Source organism: Chlorocebus sabaeus, chromosome 6, assembly GCF_047675955.1.
Source record: "Chlorocebus sabaeus isolate Y175 chromosome 6, mChlSab1.0.hap1, whole genome shotgun sequence".
In the NCBI taxonomy this organism is placed as follows: Eukaryota; Metazoa; Chordata; class Mammalia; order Primates; family Cercopithecidae; genus Chlorocebus; species Chlorocebus sabaeus.
The window spans coordinates 48114389-48135812 of record NC_132909.1 but is presented as its reverse complement, the minus strand read 5'-3'; the positions used below and the strand labels follow the sequence as shown (position 1 = coordinate 48135812).

Below are 21424 nucleotides of genomic sequence, written 5' to 3'. Positions count from 1 at the left end.
GGACAAACCCTGACCTAGACCATGATAAATACTGTAACATTTAGCTTGGTCAGGTGTTGGGCTGTTGGGAGGTTCGGAGAGAGGATATCAGGCTTAGGAACAACATTGATAAAATTCCCCATGGAGCACAGAACCGGTTGCATCCAGGGCCCATGGAAGATGCTGTGAAGGGAGGAGGGAGAAGTGGAGAGAGAGTGGTGTGAGCTGATTGAAGAAGAAGCAGGTTCCAGATTGTTTAGGGCTTGGAAGTATAGGACAAGAACCTTGGCCCATGTTCTAAGCCCACTGGGAGCCAGTGATGTGTTTAGGTGAGTGGTGCAATGCACCTGTGATTTTTTTTTTTTTTTTTGAGATGGAGTCTCACTCTGTCGCCCAGACAGGAGTGCAGTGGCGCAGTCTCGGCTCACTGCAAGGTCTGCCTCTGGGGTTCATGCCATTCTCCTGCCTCAGCCTCCCGAGTAGCTGGGACTACAGACACCTGCCACCACGCCTGGCTAATTTTTTGTATTTTTAGTAGAGATGGGGTTTCACCATGTTAGCCAGGATGGTCTCGATCTCCTGACCTCGTGATCTGCCTGCCTCGGCCTCCCAAAGTGCTGGCATTACAGGTGTGAGCCACCGGCCTTGCACCTGTGATTTTAACAGAACCCCACCCCCCAGCACCTGTGAGGAGTGTGGGCTCAGCGAGGAAAGCAGTGGTAGGTGGAGGCTGTTAGGAGTAGAGTAGTGCTGGTCTAGACTTGGGGTTGAGTGTGGAGGAGGTGTGCTGGGTTCCCCCAAGACCACCCCAGGCTCGATGATCCACTAGGAGGACTCACAGGAGATGTCGTACTCATGGCTATGATTTATTACCACAAGTGGATATTAAGCAGAATCAACAAAGGGGGTGCTGGGCACGGTGGCTCACGCCTAATCCCAGCACTTTGGGAGGCCAAGGCGGGCGGATCGCTTGAGGCCAGGAGTTGGAGACTGGCCTGGCCAACATGGCAAAACCCCATCTCTACTAAAAATACAAAAATTAGCCAAGCGTGGTGGTGAGGCAGGAGAATCGCTTGAACCCAAGAGGAGGAGGTTGCAGTAAGACTCTGTCTCAAAAAAAAAAAAAAAAAAGAGAAGCAAAAGGAACAGGTTCCTGGGTGAAGCCCAGAGGAAACCAGAGCCAGGCTTCCAGAGTCCTCTCCGGGCACAGTCGCACAGGACAGGCTTAATTCCTTTATCGCCAAGTTGTGCCAGCACCACATGCGATGTTGTCTACTAGCAAAGCTTATTAGAACTGAGCGCACACCGTTTTCACTGGCCAAGTAGGCTGACTTGAGGTACAGCTCAGAATGTACCTGTCTTAGTTTGGCTCACGCTTGGAATCCCAGCATTTTGGGAGGCCAAGGTGGGCCGATCACTTGAGGTCAGGAGCCCGGCCAACGTGGTGAAACCATGTCTCTACTAAAAGTACAAAAATTAGCCAGGCATGGTGGCGTGTGCCTATAATCCCAGCTACTTGGGAGGCTGGGGTGGGAGAATCACTTGAGCCTGGGAGGCAGAGGTTGCAGTGAGCTGAGATTGCACCACTGAACCCCAGCCTGGGTGACAGTGAGACCCTGTTTGAAAAAACAAGAAGTGTATTTGACTCACGGTTCTGCAGGCTGTACCAGAAGCATGGCACCAACATCTGCTCCTGGAGAGGGCCTCAGGCTGCTTCCACTGACGGCAGAAGGGGAAGGGGAGCCAGTGTGTCGAGATCACATGGTGAGGGAGGAAGCAAGCGGGGTGGTGGGGAGGGAAGGGAAGGGGGAAAGGTGCCAGGCTCTTTTTAACAACCAGCTCCCTTGGGAAGTAATAGAAGAGTACTCATTCTCTCCGTTGGAGAGCATTAATCAATTCTTGAGGGATCTGCCCCCAAATCCCGCCTCCGACACTGGGGACTAACATTTCAGCGTGAGTTTTGGAGGAAACAGTCCCTAAATTCCAGACTTTCAGAAGGAAAGCAGGTGTTCAACATAAACCGCATTGTTTGTACAAGTGGTTTAAGTGGAGTGAGTTTCTTTTATCAGTTAGGGGGGTGGGAACCTTCCTGAAATCCAAGTTCTCAGACTTGGTTAGCCCTTGGTTAGCCCAAGGACTAACCTTGTAAACACATCTCACTAAGGAGTCCATCCAGGCTTGGTGGGTTAACTCCTTTCTGCACAGTAGGGAAGTGAGGAATGATTTAAAACACATAGAGGCCAGGCGTGGTTGCTCATGCCTGTAATCCCAGCACTTTGGGAGGCTGAGGTGGGAGGGAGGACTTCTTGAGGCCAGGAGTTCGAGACCAGCCTGGGCAACATAGCAAGACCCCATCTCTACAAAATAAGAAAATTAGCCAGTCATGGTTGTGTGCACCTGTGGTCTTGCTACTCAGGAGGCTGAGGAGGGATAATCACTTGAGCCCAGGAATTCAAGGCTGCTGTGAGCTAGTCCAGCCTGGGTGAGAGAGCAAGACCCTGTCTCAAAAAATTTATAGTAATAATGCATATAAAACATTTGTATTGAGGTTGAGTTAATTTGATGGTTCATATATTCATTTACCAATGACATGGAGCATTTTTGTGCCAAGTAGGGTATCGGGAACAGGGTGGTAAAAGCACCCAGGCTTATTCTTACAAAGCTTCCAATCCAGTGAGGATGACAGAAAATAAACACCCATGGCTACAATACATAGCTGGTTACAGATGGGAAAGGGCTGTGAAGAAAGGGAAAGGGTCCTATCGGAGAAAAGGAGAGAAGGGGCTCTTTGTGCAGGGGAGGAGACCTCAGGATGGGGCACTCTGAGGGGGACATTTCAGTGGATCCAAAAAGAAAAGGCTCGATGTAGGCGTTGGCTGTAGCGGGGATGGGTGGGAGAGGGGCTTAGGGGTGAGTACTGCCATGTAGAGATGTCATCACTATTTATTCTGATTAGTTGCTGGGATCTGTAGAGTGTCAGAGAGGGGTGAGATTTCTGATCAAAGACAGGGACAGCACTTCCTGAGATCGAGGACATGGTGGAGGACGGTGATGAGTTTCATTTATTTATTTATTTATTTATTTTTTAAGACCTAGTCTTGCTCCGTTGCCCAGGCTGGAGTGCAGTGGTGCAATCTTGGCTCACTGCAACCTCCGCCTCCTGGGTTCAAGTGATTCTTGTGCCTCACCCTCCCGAGTGGCTGGGACTACAGATGTGTGCCACCACGCCCAGATAATTTTTGTATTTCTAGTAGAGATGGGGTTTCGCCATATTGGCCAGGTTGGTCTCCCGACCTCAAGTGATACACTGGCCTCAGCCTCCCAAAATGCTGGGATTACAGGTGTGAGCCACTGCACCTGACCTAGTTGTTGTTGTTGTTTTTTTAATAACGGAAATTTCTCTTTCACAGTTTAGGATACCAGAAGTCTGAAACTAAGGTTTCGACATGGGTGTGCTTCCTCTAATGGTTCTGGGGGAGGATCCTGCCCCCTGTCTGCTAACGGTGGCCTGCAGCCCTTGGTGCTACTTGGCTTGTGGACGCAGCCCTCCCGTCTTTGCCTGTGTTGCCTCATGGCCGTCTCCCCTCTGTGTCTCTGTCTCTGTCTCTTCTCTTAGGAGAACCATCGTATTGGATTAAGGGCCTACCCTACTCTCGTATCATCTCAACTCATTACATCTGTAACAATCCTATTGCCCAATAAGGTCACATTTTGAAATACTAGGGGTTAGGGCTTCCCAGTTTTTGGGGGGACACAATTCAAGCCATGGCAATCTGTTCGCTAGTCCCCCCAAATTCGTGTCCTTCCCACATGCAAAATACACTCACGTGATCCCGACATTCCCAAAGTTGTAATCCATTCCCAACTCTAAGTGCAAAATCTCATCTAACCACCATCAACTCAAAAGTTCATCTCATCTGATGAGAATCCCACAACTCATGATGTCAGTCATCTACAGCAGGTATGAGGGAGACGCAGAGCGTGGTCCATTGTGGGGCCAAATTCCTCTCCATCTGCGAACCTGTGAGAAATCAGAAAGCAAGTGATCTGTTTCCAAGATACAGTGATGGGGCAAGCATAGGATAGACATTCCCATTTCAAAAGGAGAAACTGGAAGGGAAAAAGGGGTCATGGGTCCTGAGCAAGTTTAAAACCCATCAGGGCAAAAGCTAGGAGGTTTCCAGGCCTGGAACGAATCCTCTGTGGTTGGAAGCTCTGACCTCTGGACCTCATTTTGGGTACATTCTATTCCTGTTCCCTGAGATGGGCAGAAAGATTTGAGCCAATGGTTGGATACATGGTCTGGTGTTCAGATGTCAGAGTCAGCCTAGAGATTTGGGCTTCATCATGAAGATGTGGGAATTGACACCCAGAGAATGGGTGAGGTTGCACGCCAAGGCAGAGAGAGTTGAGGGAGGCGCGAAGAGGAGGGCCTGCAACCTGTGGATGCCGGCAACATGTTGGAGGAGAAGCTCTTGCAGGAAAAAGAGGAGGCCGAGGTTGTGATCACCGATCACAGGCTGGGTGGGCTATAAGAAGGAGGGATTGGCTAGGTGCAGTGGCTTGCAGCTATAATCCTGGCTACTCAGGGGGCTGAGGTGGGAGGATTGCTTGAGGCCAGGAATTCAAGGCTAGCCTGGGCAACATAGTGAGACCCCCATCTCTAAAAAAATTTTTAAAAAATTAACTGGGTGTGGTGGCACACACGTGTAGTCTTAGCTACTTGGGAGGCTGAAGTGGGAGGATCACTTGGGCCCAGGAGTTTGAGGCTGCAGTGAGCCGTGATTGTGCCACTGCACTCCAGCCTGAGTGACAGAGCAAGACTCTGGTTCTAAACAACAACAGGAGCAACAACAACAACAACAGCAAACCCAGAAGAGATCGGACGACGAACACACATCAGTGGGATTTCCCAGCATGGATGGAGGTCACTGGTGATTCCAGGGTGGTGCCGGCCCTTGGAACGGTGGCAATGAGAAGCAAGTGGGAGAGGAGGAAGTGGGCACGGAGGGTAGATAGCCCACGATAGGAAATGCAGAGATAGAGGTAGCCCAAGGGAAAAGTGGGGTGTTATGGCTTGACTTGTACCCCTCCAAAAAGACAGGCTGAAGTCCTAACCCTGTGAATGTGGCCTTATTGGAAATAGGGTCTTCGCAGCTGTAACCAAGTTAAGAGGTCACAAGGGTGGGCCCCAATCCATCATGACTGTGTCCTTATGAGAACGTGAGGAAGACGCCGCGTGAAGACAGACACAGGGAGGGGACCGTGTGACGGGGGAGGCAGACACTGGAGTGATGCATCCACAAGCCAAGGAGCCCCAAGCATCGATGGCCACCACCAGAAGCCAGGGAGAGGCGAGGAAGGACTCTTCTCAGAGTGTCAGAGGAGGCGTGGCCCTGCTGAGCTTAGTTTTGGACTCCTGGTCTCTAAAACTGCCAGAGGATACATGTCTGTGGTTTTAAGCCACTCAGTTTGATACTTTGTGATGGCAGCTGCAGAAAACACATGGGGTCAGTGATTGGGTGTGGGTCAGCTTTAAAAAGTGAGGGGAAAGGTCCCGTCGGGAGGGAGAGGTGAGGATGCAGGGGACTAGGGATGATCTGGGAGTTGCTTGCTTGTCTGTCATAGGCCAGAAGGAGGATGCCTGGTGCAGAGGGAGGAGTGGTGGTGATTTGACGGCAGGTGGGAAGGAAGTTTCCTTTTAAGGCAGACCTGCAGGTTGGTTGTGGTTTATCTGCCCTCTACTTGTGGTAAGTCCTGGAGCACCACTAGCCCTGCAGTGTAGGGGGGCAGAGGAAGGGGCCAGGCAGCCGGGGAGGAAGAGCTGTCCCAAGGCTGAGTCAGGGGACAGTGGCGGGTGCTGCAGGAGCTTTGGAGTCTCCTGGTGAATTATTGAGTCTATAGCTCTTGGGATATGGAATGAAGGGATATGTGTGTGTGTGTGTGTGTGCGCGCGCGCGTGCGTGCATGTCTATAAGTGTCTTTGTGTGTATGCTTGTCTGTGTGTATATGTTATATATATACACAGGTGCATGTGGTGTGTAACTGTGTTTGCATGTATATGTGTGCATGTCCGTGTGTACATGTGTGTATGTGATTGCATGTGTGTGCAAGAGCTTGCAGATATGTGTCTACATGTGTGTGTCCCTGTGAATGTGGGCATGTGCGTGTGTACAGATGTGATCACTCACAGCCAGGGTGGGCAGCCTTGGGGCCTGTGAGTGTGCCCAGTAGGCCAGGCACCAACCCTCACACCTCCTCCCTTCTCCCCTAGCTGTGCCTGCACGGGACCCTGCCTGGCTTCAGGAGGACAGAGTAGAGGAAGAAGCTATGGCTCCTGGGCTGCCAACTGCCTGTTCACAGGTAGGTAAGAACTTCTTGTTCTAAAAGAACACTGCTGTGCTCAAAGGCTGGACTTGCCGTCTTCCTGTGACCTGCCTGGATCATTTCATGGGGTTGGTCTCCGTGCTTCAGGGACTGGGCCTCTTGCAGTGGGTGTCAGCAAGGGAGCATGGGCCATGATCCCACTACCTCATTCAGACCCTTCCCAGGCTGCTGAGCCCCAGGAGGGAAAACAAAGCAAGGATGTCAGCCACCCTCATTTTGTGGTCTTCATGGTCTCACTGAACAAAGAGTTGAGTCATTTTCCAGGTCGTTCCCTCTTGCCTGTACCATGCTCAGGTCTGCTGGACCCTGGAGCTAGAAGGAGGACAAATCTGCAAGAGCTTCCTGGCTCCTTGTCAATAGATAAGTCCTGTCCTGAGGTCCAGGACTCGCAACATTAGTTATTGCCTCTTGCCTTTCTTACTTAAGGAGTGGAGTGTAGAGAGAGGAGTTCTAGTTCAGAGTCCTGAGCCCAGGAGCAGATTCTGGGGGATCTCAGAACCCTGTCTGAAAGTCCTCTGCGTGGGGTTTCCCTTCCCCAGGCCTGCCCGCCCCCAGCATACTCTGGCATACTGGTGGGGGTGGTCCCTGGCTGAGCTGGGATGGATGTGTGTTTTAGGAACCAGTCACCTTTGCAGATGTGGCTGTGGTGTTCACCCCAGAAGAATGGGTGTTTCTGGACTCTACTCAGAGGAGCCTGTATAGAGATGTGATGCTGGAGAACTATAGGAACCTGGCCTCTGTGGGTAAGGCGACTTCGTCTTTTCTTTCCTTTTTTTATTTTTTTTCTTTTTTTTTCTGAGACAGAGTCTTGCTCTGTTGCCCAGGCTGGAGTGTGATGGCGTGACCTTGGCTCACTGTAACCTTTGGCTCACTGCAATCTCCACTTCTTGGGCTCAGATGATCCTCACACCCCAGCCTCCTGAGTAGCTGGGACCACAGGCGTGTGTCATCACACCTGGCTAATTTTTGTACTTTTTTTGTTGAGATGGGGTTTTGCTGTGTTGCCCAGACTGGTCTCGAACTTCTGGGCTCAAGCGATCCACCTGCTTCAGCCTCCCAAAGTGCTGGGATTACAGATAAGAGCCACTGCACCCAGACAAGGCTTTGTCTGTTCATCACACGCTTATGCAGCAACCGTAAGCTCCAGAAATTGTGCAAGTCTCGGAAACCTAGAGGTGGAAAAACAGATAATTCCCACCTTCATGAGCTTCCAGTCTACTGGCCTTACTGTGGCATGAAGATCTTTTTACTGCTCTGTCTCTCTGTGATTAAAAGCTTTTGGGCTTCTCAAATGTATTCCTGAACCAGGCCCTTGGTTTTGTAGACCAGAGAGCCTCAGTGCCCTCTGGGACCCAGTGAGAGAACTTGTATTTAGTTCCTCAGTGAAAAAGTTTGGCTGTGTCCATCAGAATTTGGACACAAGCATTTTGCCCCTCCCATCTCTAGAGCCCCTAGAGACTTGAGAATATCGGCCCTGGTGTCAGGGCATGGCACAGTCCTCCCACAACATGCGTTGTTTTTCTCATGAGCAGCTGATCAACTGTGCAAACCCAATGCATTGTCTTATTTGGAACAAAGAGGAGAGCAGTGGACCACTGACAGAGGCATCCTCTCAGACACCTGTGCAGGTGAGCCCAGGCAGATCAGGTGAGCATCAGCTCTGGTCAGTAAGGGGAGTGTCCAGTTTGGAAACTGTCAATCAGGGCAACCTATTCATACCCTTGACTGAGAAGCCTGTTTGGTTGAGCTCCCTTATTAAATGCCACCTTCTTTCCTTTTTCCCTTTCCTTTTTAATCTCTAAAACTTTACATTAATCTCCTAAAAAGATTTGTCCTACTTTCCTCTTCATATTTAATATTTCCATGTATATATTTTATCCATTTCCTCCCCACTGTACATTCTTGCTAATATTTTTCCTCAACATTAGTCACAATCTTCATAGAATCCTTTTTTGGTAAATTACCTACTATTTCCTTCCCATGTTCATCTGATTACATAACTTCTCACCTAGCCAAACACCTTAAAATTTTCCTTAACTCTTAGATGCATTCCTTCTCATTGCAATTTCTTCCCATATTTAGGATCAGTATTTGGGAAAAAAAAAAAAGTCCACATGTGCCTTGCTTACTTTTTAGGTCACCTTAATCCCACAGTTTCTTTCTCTGTGTGTTTAACTTTTTCTTCCCTAATTTATTTCAGAGCCTCAACTTCAACCCCAAAAGGCAATTCCTAGCCAAGATCCTTTTACGGAGATTCTGTCCATTGATGTGAAAGGGGTAAGGCTCACCAGGGATTATCCGTGGTTCTCTATAGTAGGATGAGTCTGGGGTTACTGTAAGTTAGAAAAGCAGCCCAAGAGCCAAGAGAGATTCAAGGCAAGAAGTGCTTACCCAGGAGGAAGCAGTTTCTTGGGAGAGAGTCCGTGAATGTCATGGATTGGTGGAAAATTAAACATAGATCATGTTCTTACAAGTAAGCATTTTCACAGATATGACACAGATACCAAGTGTTTAAGACTTACTTTAGCCTTACACAAATTGGAAAAATTCTGCATCTAAGAAGCCCTATGAAAATAATGAAAAGATAGCTCTTTGCATCAGAGTATCCACCTTATTCCACTTGAGGGAACTCTGGGTAGAAATGGTATGGACTCCGTAAATGGTAAAAGTATTAGACGTAGAACTGTCTTTTTCTTACATTCATTTCACATAGGGGAGAATATCCGTGAATCTAATAAGGTCTTTGGTCTTCACATTTTCCTTTATCGATAGGAGCAACCTCAGCCTCGAGAAAAACTCTATAAATATAATGAACTTGAGAAACCTTTTAACAGCATCGAACCACTTTTCCAGTACCAGAGAATTCATGCTGGAGAGGTGTCCTATGAATGTCAAGAGAGTAGAAATTCCTTCTTCCAAAGCACCCATCTAATCGTGCCTGAGAAAATCCGTAGTGGGGATAAAACCTATGCATGTACCAAATGTGAAAAATCCTTCAGATACAGCTCTGACCTTATCAGGCATGAGAAGACTCATACTGCAGAGAAGTGCTTTGATTGTCAAGAATGTGGGCAAGCCTTCAAATATTCCTCGAATCTCCGGCGACACATGAGAACCCATACTGGAGAGAAGCCATTTGAATGTAGTCAGTGTGGGAAAACCTTCACAAGGAACTTTAACCTGATTTTACACCAGAGAAACCACACAGGGGAGAAGCCCTATGAGTGTAAAGATTGTGGGAAAGCCTTCAATCAGCCATCATCCCTTAGGAGCCACGTGAGAACTCACACTGGAGAGAAGCCATTTGAATGCACCCAGTGTGGGAAAGCCTTCAGGGAACACTCTTCACTGAAGACACATCTGCGAACCCATACCAGAGAGAAACCATATGAATGCAACCAGTGTGGCAAGCCCTTCCGGACGAGCACTCATCTGAATGTGCACAAGAGGATACACACAGGGGAGAAACTGTATGAGTGCGGGACTTGTGGTCAGGTCTTGAGTCGTCTTTCAACCCTGAAGAGTCACATGCGAACTCACACTGGAGAGAAGCCCTACGTGTGCCAGGAATGCGGGCGAGCCTTCAGTGAGCCCTCATCCCTCAGGAAACATGCAAGGACTCACAGTGGCAAGAAGCCCTATGCATGCCAGGAATGTGGGCGAGCCTTTGGTCAGTCTTCACATCTTATTGTACATGTGAGAACACACAGTGCCGGGAGACCCTATCAATGTAATCAGTGTGAGAAAGCCTTCAGGCACAGCTCCTCACTCACTGTACACAAAAGAACCCACATGGGAAGAGAGAACATTAGGAATGGTAGCCTGCCTTTACCCATGTCTCATCCATACTGTGGGCCCCTTGCTAATTAACTTCCATTTTCTAAAAATATAAACACATAGGGCTATGACTGTCCCTCATAATACTCCTTTAGCTGCATCTCATGTTTCAATGTATAATATTTTCATTTTGGTTTGATTGTAAGTATTGTCTTAACCTCTATTATCATTTATTCTTTGACCCATCTATTATTTGGAATTAGATTTTTCAAAACTAATACGTGGATATATTTTCATAGAGGTATAATGACTTACAGCGAAATGCATACATCTGAAGTATACAGTTGGATGAGTTTGACAGATGCATACATGCATGTAACCAACACTCCATTCCAGATATAGAATGTTTCTATCTTTCTGGAAGGTTCCTGCATGTTATATGGCTATTTCTTAGTTGCCTTTTTGTTGTTGGTTTCTAATTTAATTACATGGTGAGAAGAGTATGTGGCCTCTTTGTTATTGCTGAGATTTGCTATTAGGTCTGGTGTGGCTTATTCTTCTAGCTGCCAGCCAAAATTGCCCCTTCCTCCTTAGAAAAGAACCTGGGTTTTCTGTTCAGATTGGTAGCATGCACTATTAAAAAGCTTCCATCACCTGGCCGGGCATGGTGGCTCATGCCTGTAATCCCTGAGGATTACAGGCTGAGGCAGGGGGATCACCTGAGGTCAGGAGTTCGAGACCAGCCTGGCCAACATGGTGAAACCCCCTCTCTACTAAAAATACAAAAATTAGCTGGGTTTGGTGGCATGCCTCTGTAATCCCAGCTACTTGGGAGGTTGAGGCAGGACAATTGCTTGAACCCAGGAGGCGGAGGTTGCAGTGAGCCGAGATTATGCCACTGCACTCCAGCCTGGGCAACAGAGTGAGACTGTCTCAAAAAAATAATTAAAAAAAAGCTTCCATCTCCTAGCCCTTCTTGCAAGCAAGGGCAGGCCATTTCTTCTGGTCCTGGCTAGTATGAATGTGAGAAGTCACCGGATGTGACTCTGGGGAAGATGTTGTGTTCAGGGATGGTTTCATGTAGCCACATCTCTCCACTTCTTGCCTTTTGGACAAGGAGACATGATGTCTAGAGCTAGAGGAGCCCTCCTGTGACCATAAAGGGTAAAAGCCACAGGCTAAGAGTGTGGCCGGAAGTCACATCCATTTTGCTTCTGTAATCTAAAAAATATTTAGGATATATTTAGTAGAATTGGCATATTTATGTGATTGTAGCAGCCCTGGACTATTTGTTTCTGGATGTCCCATACATGAAAAATAGGCACTTCTTACTGGTAGAAGATGGTTTTTTTTTTGTTTGTTTTGTTTTTGTTTTTGGTGGGAGGTTTATTTCAGCTGAATATAATTCCTAACTGATGCACTTAGTATATGTCAATTTTTATAAATGCTTCATGGATGGTTGAAATCAATGTATTGTATTCTGCAAATGTCTGGTAGATCAAGCATATGTGTTTAAAAGCCATCTACACATTTATAAATATTGATCTGTGATCTAGCGTTTATTAAGAGAGGTATGTTAAACTCTCCCACCATGATTATGTATTGCTGAACAATCTTTGTCCATTCTGTCAATTTTTAAATTTATGTATATACATACATATGTATGTTTTGAAGCAATGAAATTAAATATAGATACTGACATTTTTTACATTTCCAACAAATTGTTACTTTTATTCTTATAAAGTGATCATCCTTTTCCCTATTACTGAACATTCAACCATTCATCATAATGATAGTAAATACTTATTTAGAGTTTACTATTAATAGATAGTAGCCACTGCCTGAAGCTTTGCATCTTTTAATTTAGTCCTCACACTGACACTTTGAGGTATGTGCTGTTATCATCCCCAATTCACAGATGAGGAAGCTGAGGCCCAGCAAATTAAGGTGGGCTATCAGGGTCATCTGGGTGGCATGTGACAGGTCTGACTCTCTCTACAGTGGCAGACCCAGGGGACTAGTCTCCATTTTTATTTGTTCTTTTTTTTTTTGGTTTTAAAGTTCTCTTAGGTATAATTTACATAAACGTTAATAAATCTTAGGGTACACCTTGGTGATTTTTGCATATGTCTATACCCACCACAGGCTCCATCAAAATATTTTATCATCCCAGAAATTTCCCTTGGGCCCCACCTCATCCTCAAAGGTTACCACTATTCTGACTTCTATCACCATAGATTTGTTTTTCCTGTTCATGTAAATGGAACCATAAACAGCCCTCTTGTGTCTGTTTTTTTCACTTAATATAGTGTCATTGAGATTTATCTATGTTGTATGATCAGTAGTTTATGCTTTTTAATTGCCGTGTAATAGTCTATAGTCTGAATATACCACAATTTAAAGATGCTATTCTGTTTATGAACATTTGAGTTCTGTCCTTCAGGTTCATCCATGTTATCACAAATGACAGAATTTCCTTCCTCATTAAGGCTGAATAGTATCCCATTGTGTAGATATACCACATTTTCTTTATCCATTCATCCACTGATGGGCAGTTAGGTTGATTCCATATTTTGGCTATTGTGAATAATCCTGCAGGTTTTATTGTTATGAATAAAGCTGCTGTGAATGTTCTTGTTAAGTGTACATAGGTATTCATTTATCTTGAGTATAAATGTAGGAATGGAATTGCTGGATTTTGGAGGAGACCTATCTTTAGCTTTAGTAGATCTTGCCAGACAGTTTTTCAATGTGGTTGAAACCATTTATACCTCAATTTGTACATCAATGAATGAAAGTTTCATTGCTTCACATCTTTGGCAACATGTGGTACTGTCACTCAAATTAATTTGAGCTACATTAGTGGGTATGCAGCAGTTTCTTAGATTTAATTTGCATATTCTTGATGAGTAATGATACAGTGGTAGATGGTTGCCATAAGGACTTCTTCTGTCCCTCTATGTATATCTCTTTTCCATGTGACTTTGCAGCTCCTCCTATCAAGAGGTGGAGTTTATTTCTCCACACCTTGAAGATGAGCTTGGTCATGTGACTTTCCTTGGCCAATGGAACATTGACAAACATGACAGAAGCAGAGGCTGGAAGAACACACATTGGGCTTTTCCTTCTTAGTTGTGACCATCTGTATGTCATCTGTGGAAAAATGTCTAAATCCTTTGCCCATTTTAAAATAAGTTTTTCTTTGTTGTTGAGTTGTAGAAGTTCTTTCTATATTCTGAATATTAACCCCTTATCAGATATATGATTTGCAAATATTTTCTCCCATTCTAGGGGTTACCTTTTTACTCTATTAATTGTATCTTTTGATATGCAGAAGTTTAAAATTTTGATGTAGTCCAACTTATATTTTTTGTTTTCTTTGGATGTCATATCCAAAAAATCATTGCTAAATCTAATGTCGTGAGGCTTTCCCCCTATGTTTTCTAAGATTCTTATTGTTTCAGTTCTTGCATTTAGGTCTTTGATGTACTATGAGTTAATTTTTGTTTATTTGTTTTTGTTTTTTTGAGACGGAGTCTTGCTGTGTTGCCCAGGCTGGAGTGCAATGGTGCAATTTTGGCTCACCGCAACCTCCGCCTCCCTGGTTCAAGCAATTCTCCTGCCTCAGTCTCCTGAGTAGCTGGGACTACAGCTGCGTGCCACCACACCTGGCTAATTGTTTGTATTTTTAGTAGAGACGGGGTTTCACTGTGTCAGCCAGGATGGTCTCAATCTCCTGACCTCATGATCTGCCCGCCTCAGCCTCCCAAAGTGCTGGGATTACAGGTGTGAGACCCGCACCAGGCCAAGTTAATTTTTATATGTGGTATAAGAAAAGAGTCCAACTTCATTCTTTTGCATGTGCATATCCAGTTTTCCCAGCATCATTTATTGAAGACTGCCCTTTCCCCATTGAATGGTCTTGGTGCCCTTATCAAAATTCATTTGACTGTATATATGAGGTTTTATTTCTGGGCTCCCTACTCGATTCCATTGGTCTATATGTCTGTCTTTATGCCATTACCGTGTTGTGTTGATTACTGTAGTTTTACAATAAATTTTGAAATAAGCAAGTGTGGTGTGAGACCTCCAACTCTGTTCTTTTTCAAGATAGTTTTGACTTCTTGGTTTGGTATTCTTGAGATTTCATATGAGTTTTAGGATGGATATTTTCCTGTTTCTGCAAAAATATTAAGTCATTCAGCCCATGAACATAGTATGTCTATTTGTTTGTGTCTCTTTTAAGTTCTTTCAGCAATGATTTTTAGCTTTCAGTGTACAGGTTCTTCATCTCGTTGGTTAAGTTAATTCCAAAGTATTTTATTGTTTTTGATGCTATTGTAAATGGATTTGTTTTCTCAATTTCCTTTTTGGGTTGTTCATTGTTCGTGCATGGAAATGCAACTGATTTTTTTTGTGTTGATCACACTTCTTTTGAAACCCATATTATGAAGTGTCACTACTCTCCTTGGTCCAAGTTAAAATGCTTTCCTGGATCCAAATGGCATTTCTTTTGTGGGGAATTATCAACAGTAAAGATCTAGGTTGATCAAAACTCAGTCTGAGAAATCACCAGCAGGAGAGGGCAGAGATATCCATGGGATGGAGATGAAATAGACTTTGTAATATATTATGGGTGTATTATGGGCCTCTTTTCTCATCCAATCCAGGATGCTGACATTCAAGGTGACAGATCAGCGGTTCATCTTGGGCTGTACCTTGGGCATTCTGCAGGTGGGCCCAGTTGCTATGCTGTTGCCTATCTCTTCAGCATCATCAACACCCTGCACGGTGTCTTCATCTTCCTGGCGTACCTGCCTTTTCAGTCAACAGGTGACACTGTCTAGGTCTCACCCAAGACTCTTCTTGTCTTTGCCTCTCTTAATGAGCTCACTGCAAGCTCCGCCTCCCAGGTTCAAGCCATTCTCCTGCCTCAGCCTCCCGAGTAGCTGGGACTACAGGCGCCCGCCACCACACCCAGCTAATTTTTTTGTATTTTTAGTAGAGACGGGGTTTCACCATGTTCACCAGGATGGTCTCAATCTCCTGACCTTGTGATCCGCCCGCCTCAGCCTCCCAAAGTGCTGGGATTACAGGCGTGAGCCACCGCGCCTGGCCATAAATTATATTCTTAAAAAATACTAAGAGAGTGGATGTAAAGTGTTCTCACCACAAAATAATAACTGTATGAGATGAGGCATATATTAATTTGCTAGATCTAGTTATTCCCCAATGTATACATCCATTAAACATCATGTTGTACTTGATAAATACATAATACATAAATACATAAAATACAATTTTATCTGTCCAAAGAAAAATGCCAGTGGGATCCCCTCTAGTTGTGTACTGGGAAGGGCAGAAATCCTCTGTTCTTTGTTGTCTTGAGAGAAAGATTTTGGCCAAAATGACTACTTTAGTCAAAAAGAGAATTTATTGAAGGAAAATAGAGAGTAGAGAATTATTTTTATTTTTTATTTTTTGAGATGGAGTCTCGCTCTGTCACCCAGGCTGGAATGCAATGGCACAATCTCTGCTCACTGCAGCCTCTGCCTCCCAGGTTCAAGCGATTCTCCTGCCTCAGCCTCCTGAGTAGCTGGGATTACAGGTGCCCGTGATCACGCCTGGCTAATTTTTGTGTTTTTAGTAGAGATGGGGTTTCACCATGTTGGTCACGCTGGTCTCGAACTCCTGACCTCAGGTGATCTGCCTGCCTCGGCCTCCCAAAGTGCTGGGATTACAGGCATAAACCACCTCCCTCGGCCAGCAGAGAGTTATTTAAAGGGACATTACGCCCTGCAAAGATGAGGTAGAGCAGGCCGCTGGCGGGAATGAGCCAGCAGTAGCCAGAGAGTTCTGCCTTAGGTTTTTCACGATGTTGGGCTCTTCCTTGAAGTTCCCTCCTTTGTCTTAAGTCTCTGCTTTTTTCTTTGCTTAGTTTTCCTACTCCTGCTTTTAGTCTCTGCCTTGTCCTGCCTCATTCCCACCCAGGTTTATGGGGCCTTCCCTTACCATTAGTTGGTGCACACGTGTGGCCCGGTGCTGGATAGGAATCCTACCTAATGGCGGCATTGCTCATCACTGCCACCCCAGGAAGGTCATATAGCAGTAACATCTGTCACATAGCTGTTAGAATTTCTCCTTTGCCCTCCTTTTCAACATGTAGCTAGATTCTGACAGGGTAACTGCAGAGTGAGCGATTGCTGGGCATCTTAAGGGGAAATCCGTTCCGCTTAGGTATTTCTGCTCCTCTCTGCTTATACCTAGCATGCAAGTTTTGGGTGGTTCCTGGGGTGCGAGACTTTCCACATCTCCCCTTCCTCAGGAGCTCCCCCTCCTGCTCATGTCTAGCTGTCTGCCTACTCTAACAGCCCTAACAACAACAATGAAATCCCCTACATAGTCAAAAGTCCCATAGCAATTTGGCTCCCAGTTGAGAACCATTGTCTTAAATACCTTAAAAAAAAAAAAAAACTGTCAGTAATTTTCTTAGTAACTATTTTATTTATTTATTTATTTATTTATTTATTTATTTATTTGAGACAGTGTCTCGCTCTGTTGCCCATGCTGCAGTGCAACGACGCGATCTTGGCTCACCGCAACCTCCGCCCGCCAGGTTCAAGCAACTCTCCTGCCTCAGCCTCCTGAGTACCTGGGATTACAGGCATGTACTACCACGCTGGCCTTTTTTTTTTTTTTTTTTTTTGTATTTTTAGTAGAGATGGGGTTTCTCTATGTTGGTCAGGCTGGTCTCAAACTCCCGACCCCAGGTGATCCACTCGCCTCGGTCTCCCAAAGTGTTGGGATTATAGGCGTGAGCCACCGCGCCCTGCCCAGTAACTCTGTTTTATGGTTATTTACAATTCCGTAAAGCAGTGTTTCACAAACCTTGAAGCAGAGGAAACAGCACGTACATTTTACAACAGAGAGATAAGCTCTGTGACACACTTAAGTGTCCTTATCGTCTTTAGCTTGGGAGTTAAGTAAACGTAGGTAAGTGAGAGTTCTGAGAAAAACCAATTTAGTGAAACATGTCATCTGAATTGAGACTTTTAATTTGATTTGATTTTTTTCCTTTGTGATTTTTATTTTTTGTGGGTACATAGTAGGTGTATATATTTATGGGGTACATTAGATGTTTTGATGCAGGCACGCAATGTGAATTAAGCATATAATGGGGAATGGGGTATCCATCCCCTCAAGCATTTATCCTTTGAGTTACAAACAATCCAATTACACCCTTTATATTATGTTTAAATGTACAATTAATTTATTGACAATAGTCACCTTATTGTGTGATCAAATAGTAGATCTTATTCATTCTTTCTATTTCTTGTACCTGTTAACCATCCCCACCTCCCCGCAGCCCCTCACTACCCTTCCCAGCCTCTAGTATCCATCCTTCTACTTTCTATGTCCATTAGGTCATTTGTCTTGATTTTTAGATCTCATAAATAAGTGAGAACATGTGATGTTTTGTCTTTCTGTACATGGCTTATTTCACTTAGCGTAATGACCCCCAGTTCCATCCATGTTGTTGCAAATGACAGGCAAATCCAGCTAGCAAGATGATTTCAATAACAAGAGCTTTTAAGGGAGAAACAGAAAGTCCTGCTTTCTTTCTTTTTTACATCTTGTTTTCTTATTTCCTTTCTTAGAAGGGACTTGTAAGCTATCTTTCTGCAATTTTATATATCATTTAAAATTGATTTTTCTACCAGAATAATTAGAAAGATTCTGCTTTGTTTCATAGAAAAATCTGAACTGACGTTCTTTGAGCCACGAAGAGGAGAAATAAGACTCTTCTTCATGTTTGTTGTGTGTTACAAAAAATTCATCACATCAGACATTTGAAGAAAGTCATCGAAGACATATGTGATGCTCAATTCTTGCAGAATCTGGAATTTTTCTGTGCATTACAGCAAACTCTTGGTCCGTCACCTGGGTTTAAGATCTTTTCTACAGCTTCTCCTTCCTGCAAAGACTCTTCCAGATGCTAGAAATCTATAAGGAGAACAACGAGCCTCAAAGGACTTTCATAGCAACAACATCCAAAAAGACTGGGGTGTTCACACTATGGTCTGAGTTTCTTAATTTCTTTGTTCTCTATTTCTATGGGTTTACTTACCCACTTTTTTTTTTTTTTTGGTACTTTAAGTTCTAGGGTACATGTGCACAATGTGCAGGTTTGTTACATATGTATACATGTGCCATGTTGGTGTGCTGCACCCATCGACTCGTCAGCACCCACCAACTCGTCATTTACATCAGGTATAACTCCTTAAAAATATGTTTACTCACTATGTCTAAAGCAAAGATCAAAGTAACTCTTTGTGGAGCTTATGAGACAAATACAATATTTCTTCCAGCTAGAGTTAGCACAGAGGCCCAAGGAACCCTGGAAATCAATGTTACAGTTATATTCCTACTGTAGAATTTATAAAATATACTCCACAATATGCCGTCTTCTTTTTCCTTCATGCTGATATAGAGACAGATTTTGAAACCCCAAACAGGAATGTGTGCCAAGTTCCATCTCAAAGGAATGGCATTCAGAGTTTCTAGGCCTTCTAATCATATGCCCTTTCCGTGGTGCATTTCTGCTTTTCTTGAACAGATGTACTATACAGTTAAAAACAATCTTGAAGATTTTGGCTGGGCGCGGTGGCTCACGCCTGTAATCCCAGCACTTTGGGAGGCCGAGGCGGGAGGATCACGAGGTCAGGAGTTTGAGACCATCCTGGCTAACACGGTGAAATCCCGTCTCTACTAAAAATACAAAAAATTAGCCGGATGTGGTGGCGGGTGCCTGTAGTCCCAGCTACTTGGGAGACTGAGGCAGGAGAATGGCATGAACCTGGGAGGTGGAGCTTGCAGTGAGCTGAGATCGCGCCACTGCACTCCAGCCTGGGCAACAGAGCAAGACTCCATCTCAGAAAAAAAAAAAAAAAAAAAACTTGAAGATTTCCTGCGTTATCTATTAATAGAGGCAATCAAGAATGACTATATCCATCACTTGAATTTTAAGCTACTGCTTTTTCAAATATGATCCAAATATTGAAATTAGTAGGCAAATATTTCTTTTTGACTTTTTTAAAACTTATTTTTAATTGTGGTTAAAAAAAAAAACCCACATACAATGAAATTTACCATCTTAACCATTTTTAAGTGTAAACGTCAGTAGTGTTAAGTTTATTTACATTTTTGTGGTCTCCCAAAGCTTTCTTCTTGAAAACTGAAACTCTGTACTAAGCTTTTCCAACCTGCGTGTGGCCCAGGATGGCTTTGAATGTGACCCAACACAAATTTGTAAACTTTCTTAAAATATTAAGAGATTTTTTTTTTTAAAGCTCATCAACTATCATTAGTGTTAGTGTATTTTATGTGTGGCCCAGACAATTATTATTATTCTAATGTGGCCCAGGCAAGCCAAAAAATTGGACACCCTGCAGTCTGTATCCATTAAACAACAACTTCTATTTCCCTCTAGCTCCAGCCTTTGGTAACCACCATTCTTCTTTCTGTTTCTATGAAATTGACTACTTTAGATACCTCATAGAAGTGAAATTACACAGTATTTGTCTTTTTGTGACAAGTTTATTTCAGTTAGCATAATATCTTCAAGGTTTTCCTTGTTATGGTATGTGACAAAACTTCCTTTCTTTTAAGGCTGAGTAATATTCCATAGTATGGATGGGCCACATTTAATTTATTCATTCATCCATCAATGCACATTTGGGTTCTTTCTAACTCTGGGCCCTTCCAGATATTCAACCCTATGAGGCCTTCCCCTGTCTTCCCCCAACACTCCGCACTCATTCTCCATTGACACTAAAGTTACTGCCATTCCTCCTTACATCCTCACTCCTTCTTATGTTTCCCCAACCCTCATACTCCATTGCCCTCTTTCACAACAACACATTTCAATTTCTCACAGTTCTCCCTGCCCCCCACTTTGTACTCATGGTTCGAGCTACCTGAGAACCTTCTTTCCACACCAGATGGCTGAGTCCATATTCTTCAGTGTACCTTGAGTTCTTACAGTCCAGCCTGCTCTCCTCATTTCCCTCAGGCCCCCACACCTGCCCAGTTCTCACTCTCTCCCCTCTTGTTCCTGCTTCACCTCATACCTATTCATATTCAGCCCACCATACGAAACCCCTACAAGCTCTCCAATTCCACCCTCCATTGCTGCACCAGCCTCCCTATATCCTCTTTCCTTCCTAGTCTCTCTCATTCGTGCTCTATTCAACTTGGTCTCCTCATTTGATAACTCCAACTTATACCTGATGCAGTCGCTCCCCAACTCCCTGTTGCTCCAACTTTCTCCCCAGGTTCTCCACAACACCCAGTGCCTCCTCTCAATATTAGTCTCTTCCAATGCCACCCAACACCTCTCAGGCCTCCTCACAACATCCTCAATCTTCCCATCTTCATTTTCTTTTTTCTTTTTCTTTTGTGAGACCGAGTTTCACTCTTGTTGCCCAGGCTGGAGTGCAATGGTGTGATCTTGGTTCACTGCAACCTCCGCCTCCCAGATTCAAGCCATTCTCCTGCCTCAGCCTCCCGAGTAGCTGGGATTACAGGCACACGTACCATGCCCAGTTAATTTTTGTATTTTTAGTAGAGATGGGGTTTCACCATGTTGGCCAGGCTGTTCTTGAATTCCTGACCTCAGGTGATCTGCCTGCCTCGGTCTCCCAAAGCGCTGGGATTACAGGCGTGAGCCACCACGCCCAGCCACCATTTTCATTTTCAGAATGTTCCACTTAGTTCTTCCCAGCTCCTTCCCTCTTATCCCACCATCAGTCTTTCTTTCTTCTTCCTTTCCTTTCCTTTCCCTTTCCTTCCCTTCCCTCCCCTCCCCTCCCCTCCTTCTTTCCTTCTTCCATCTTTCCTTCCTTTTTTCTTTCTTCCCTTCCTCCCTCTCTTCCTCCCTTCCTCACTTTCTTTGTGTTCTTTTTTCTTCTTTCTTTGCTCTTCCTTTATCTCCTTTTTTTCTTTGTCTTTCTCTCTCTCTTTCTATATTTCTTGCACTGTAAATTTAAGAGTTTATTATTCAAAAAAAGTTAAAGCTAGCAAAGCAGTTTGTAATAGCCCAAATTGGGAATAACCCAAATGTCTATCACCAGTGATTTTTTAAAATTTCAACTTTTATTTTAGATTCTGAGGGTACACGTTTAGGTTTGTTACAAGGGTATATTGCATGATGCTGAGGTTTAGGGTACAAATGAATCCAGTTAGTGAACACAGTACCTGACAGGTAGTTTTTCAACTCTTG

General features: G+C 44.5%; 1 protein-coding gene across 10 annotated transcripts in view; it reads left to right on the top strand.

The window, feature by feature from the left end:
* The window catches only part of ZNF333 (zinc finger protein 333), a 32719-nt gene extending 18503 nt beyond the window's left edge, over positions 1 to 14216 (top strand). For 9 of the 10 annotated variants that reach the window (XM_007995560.3, XM_073016854.1, XM_073016853.1 and 6 more), the window contains 5 exons: positions 6254 to 6342; positions 6983 to 7109; positions 7899 to 7994; positions 8567 to 8643; positions 9139 to 14216. In XM_007995560.3, coding sequence (XP_007993751.1) covers positions 6254 to 6342; positions 6983 to 7109; positions 7899 to 7994; positions 8567 to 8643; positions 9139 to 10236 — 1487 coding nt within the window. In that variant the 3' untranslated portion in view covers positions 10237 to 14216. Of the gene's footprint in view, positions 1 to 6253; positions 6343 to 6982; positions 7110 to 7898; positions 7995 to 8566; positions 8644 to 9079 lie in introns of all 10 variants that reach the window. The other variant, XM_073016855.1, reaches the window with a different exon arrangement.
* Positions 14217 to 21424: the final 7208 nt, after the last annotated feature.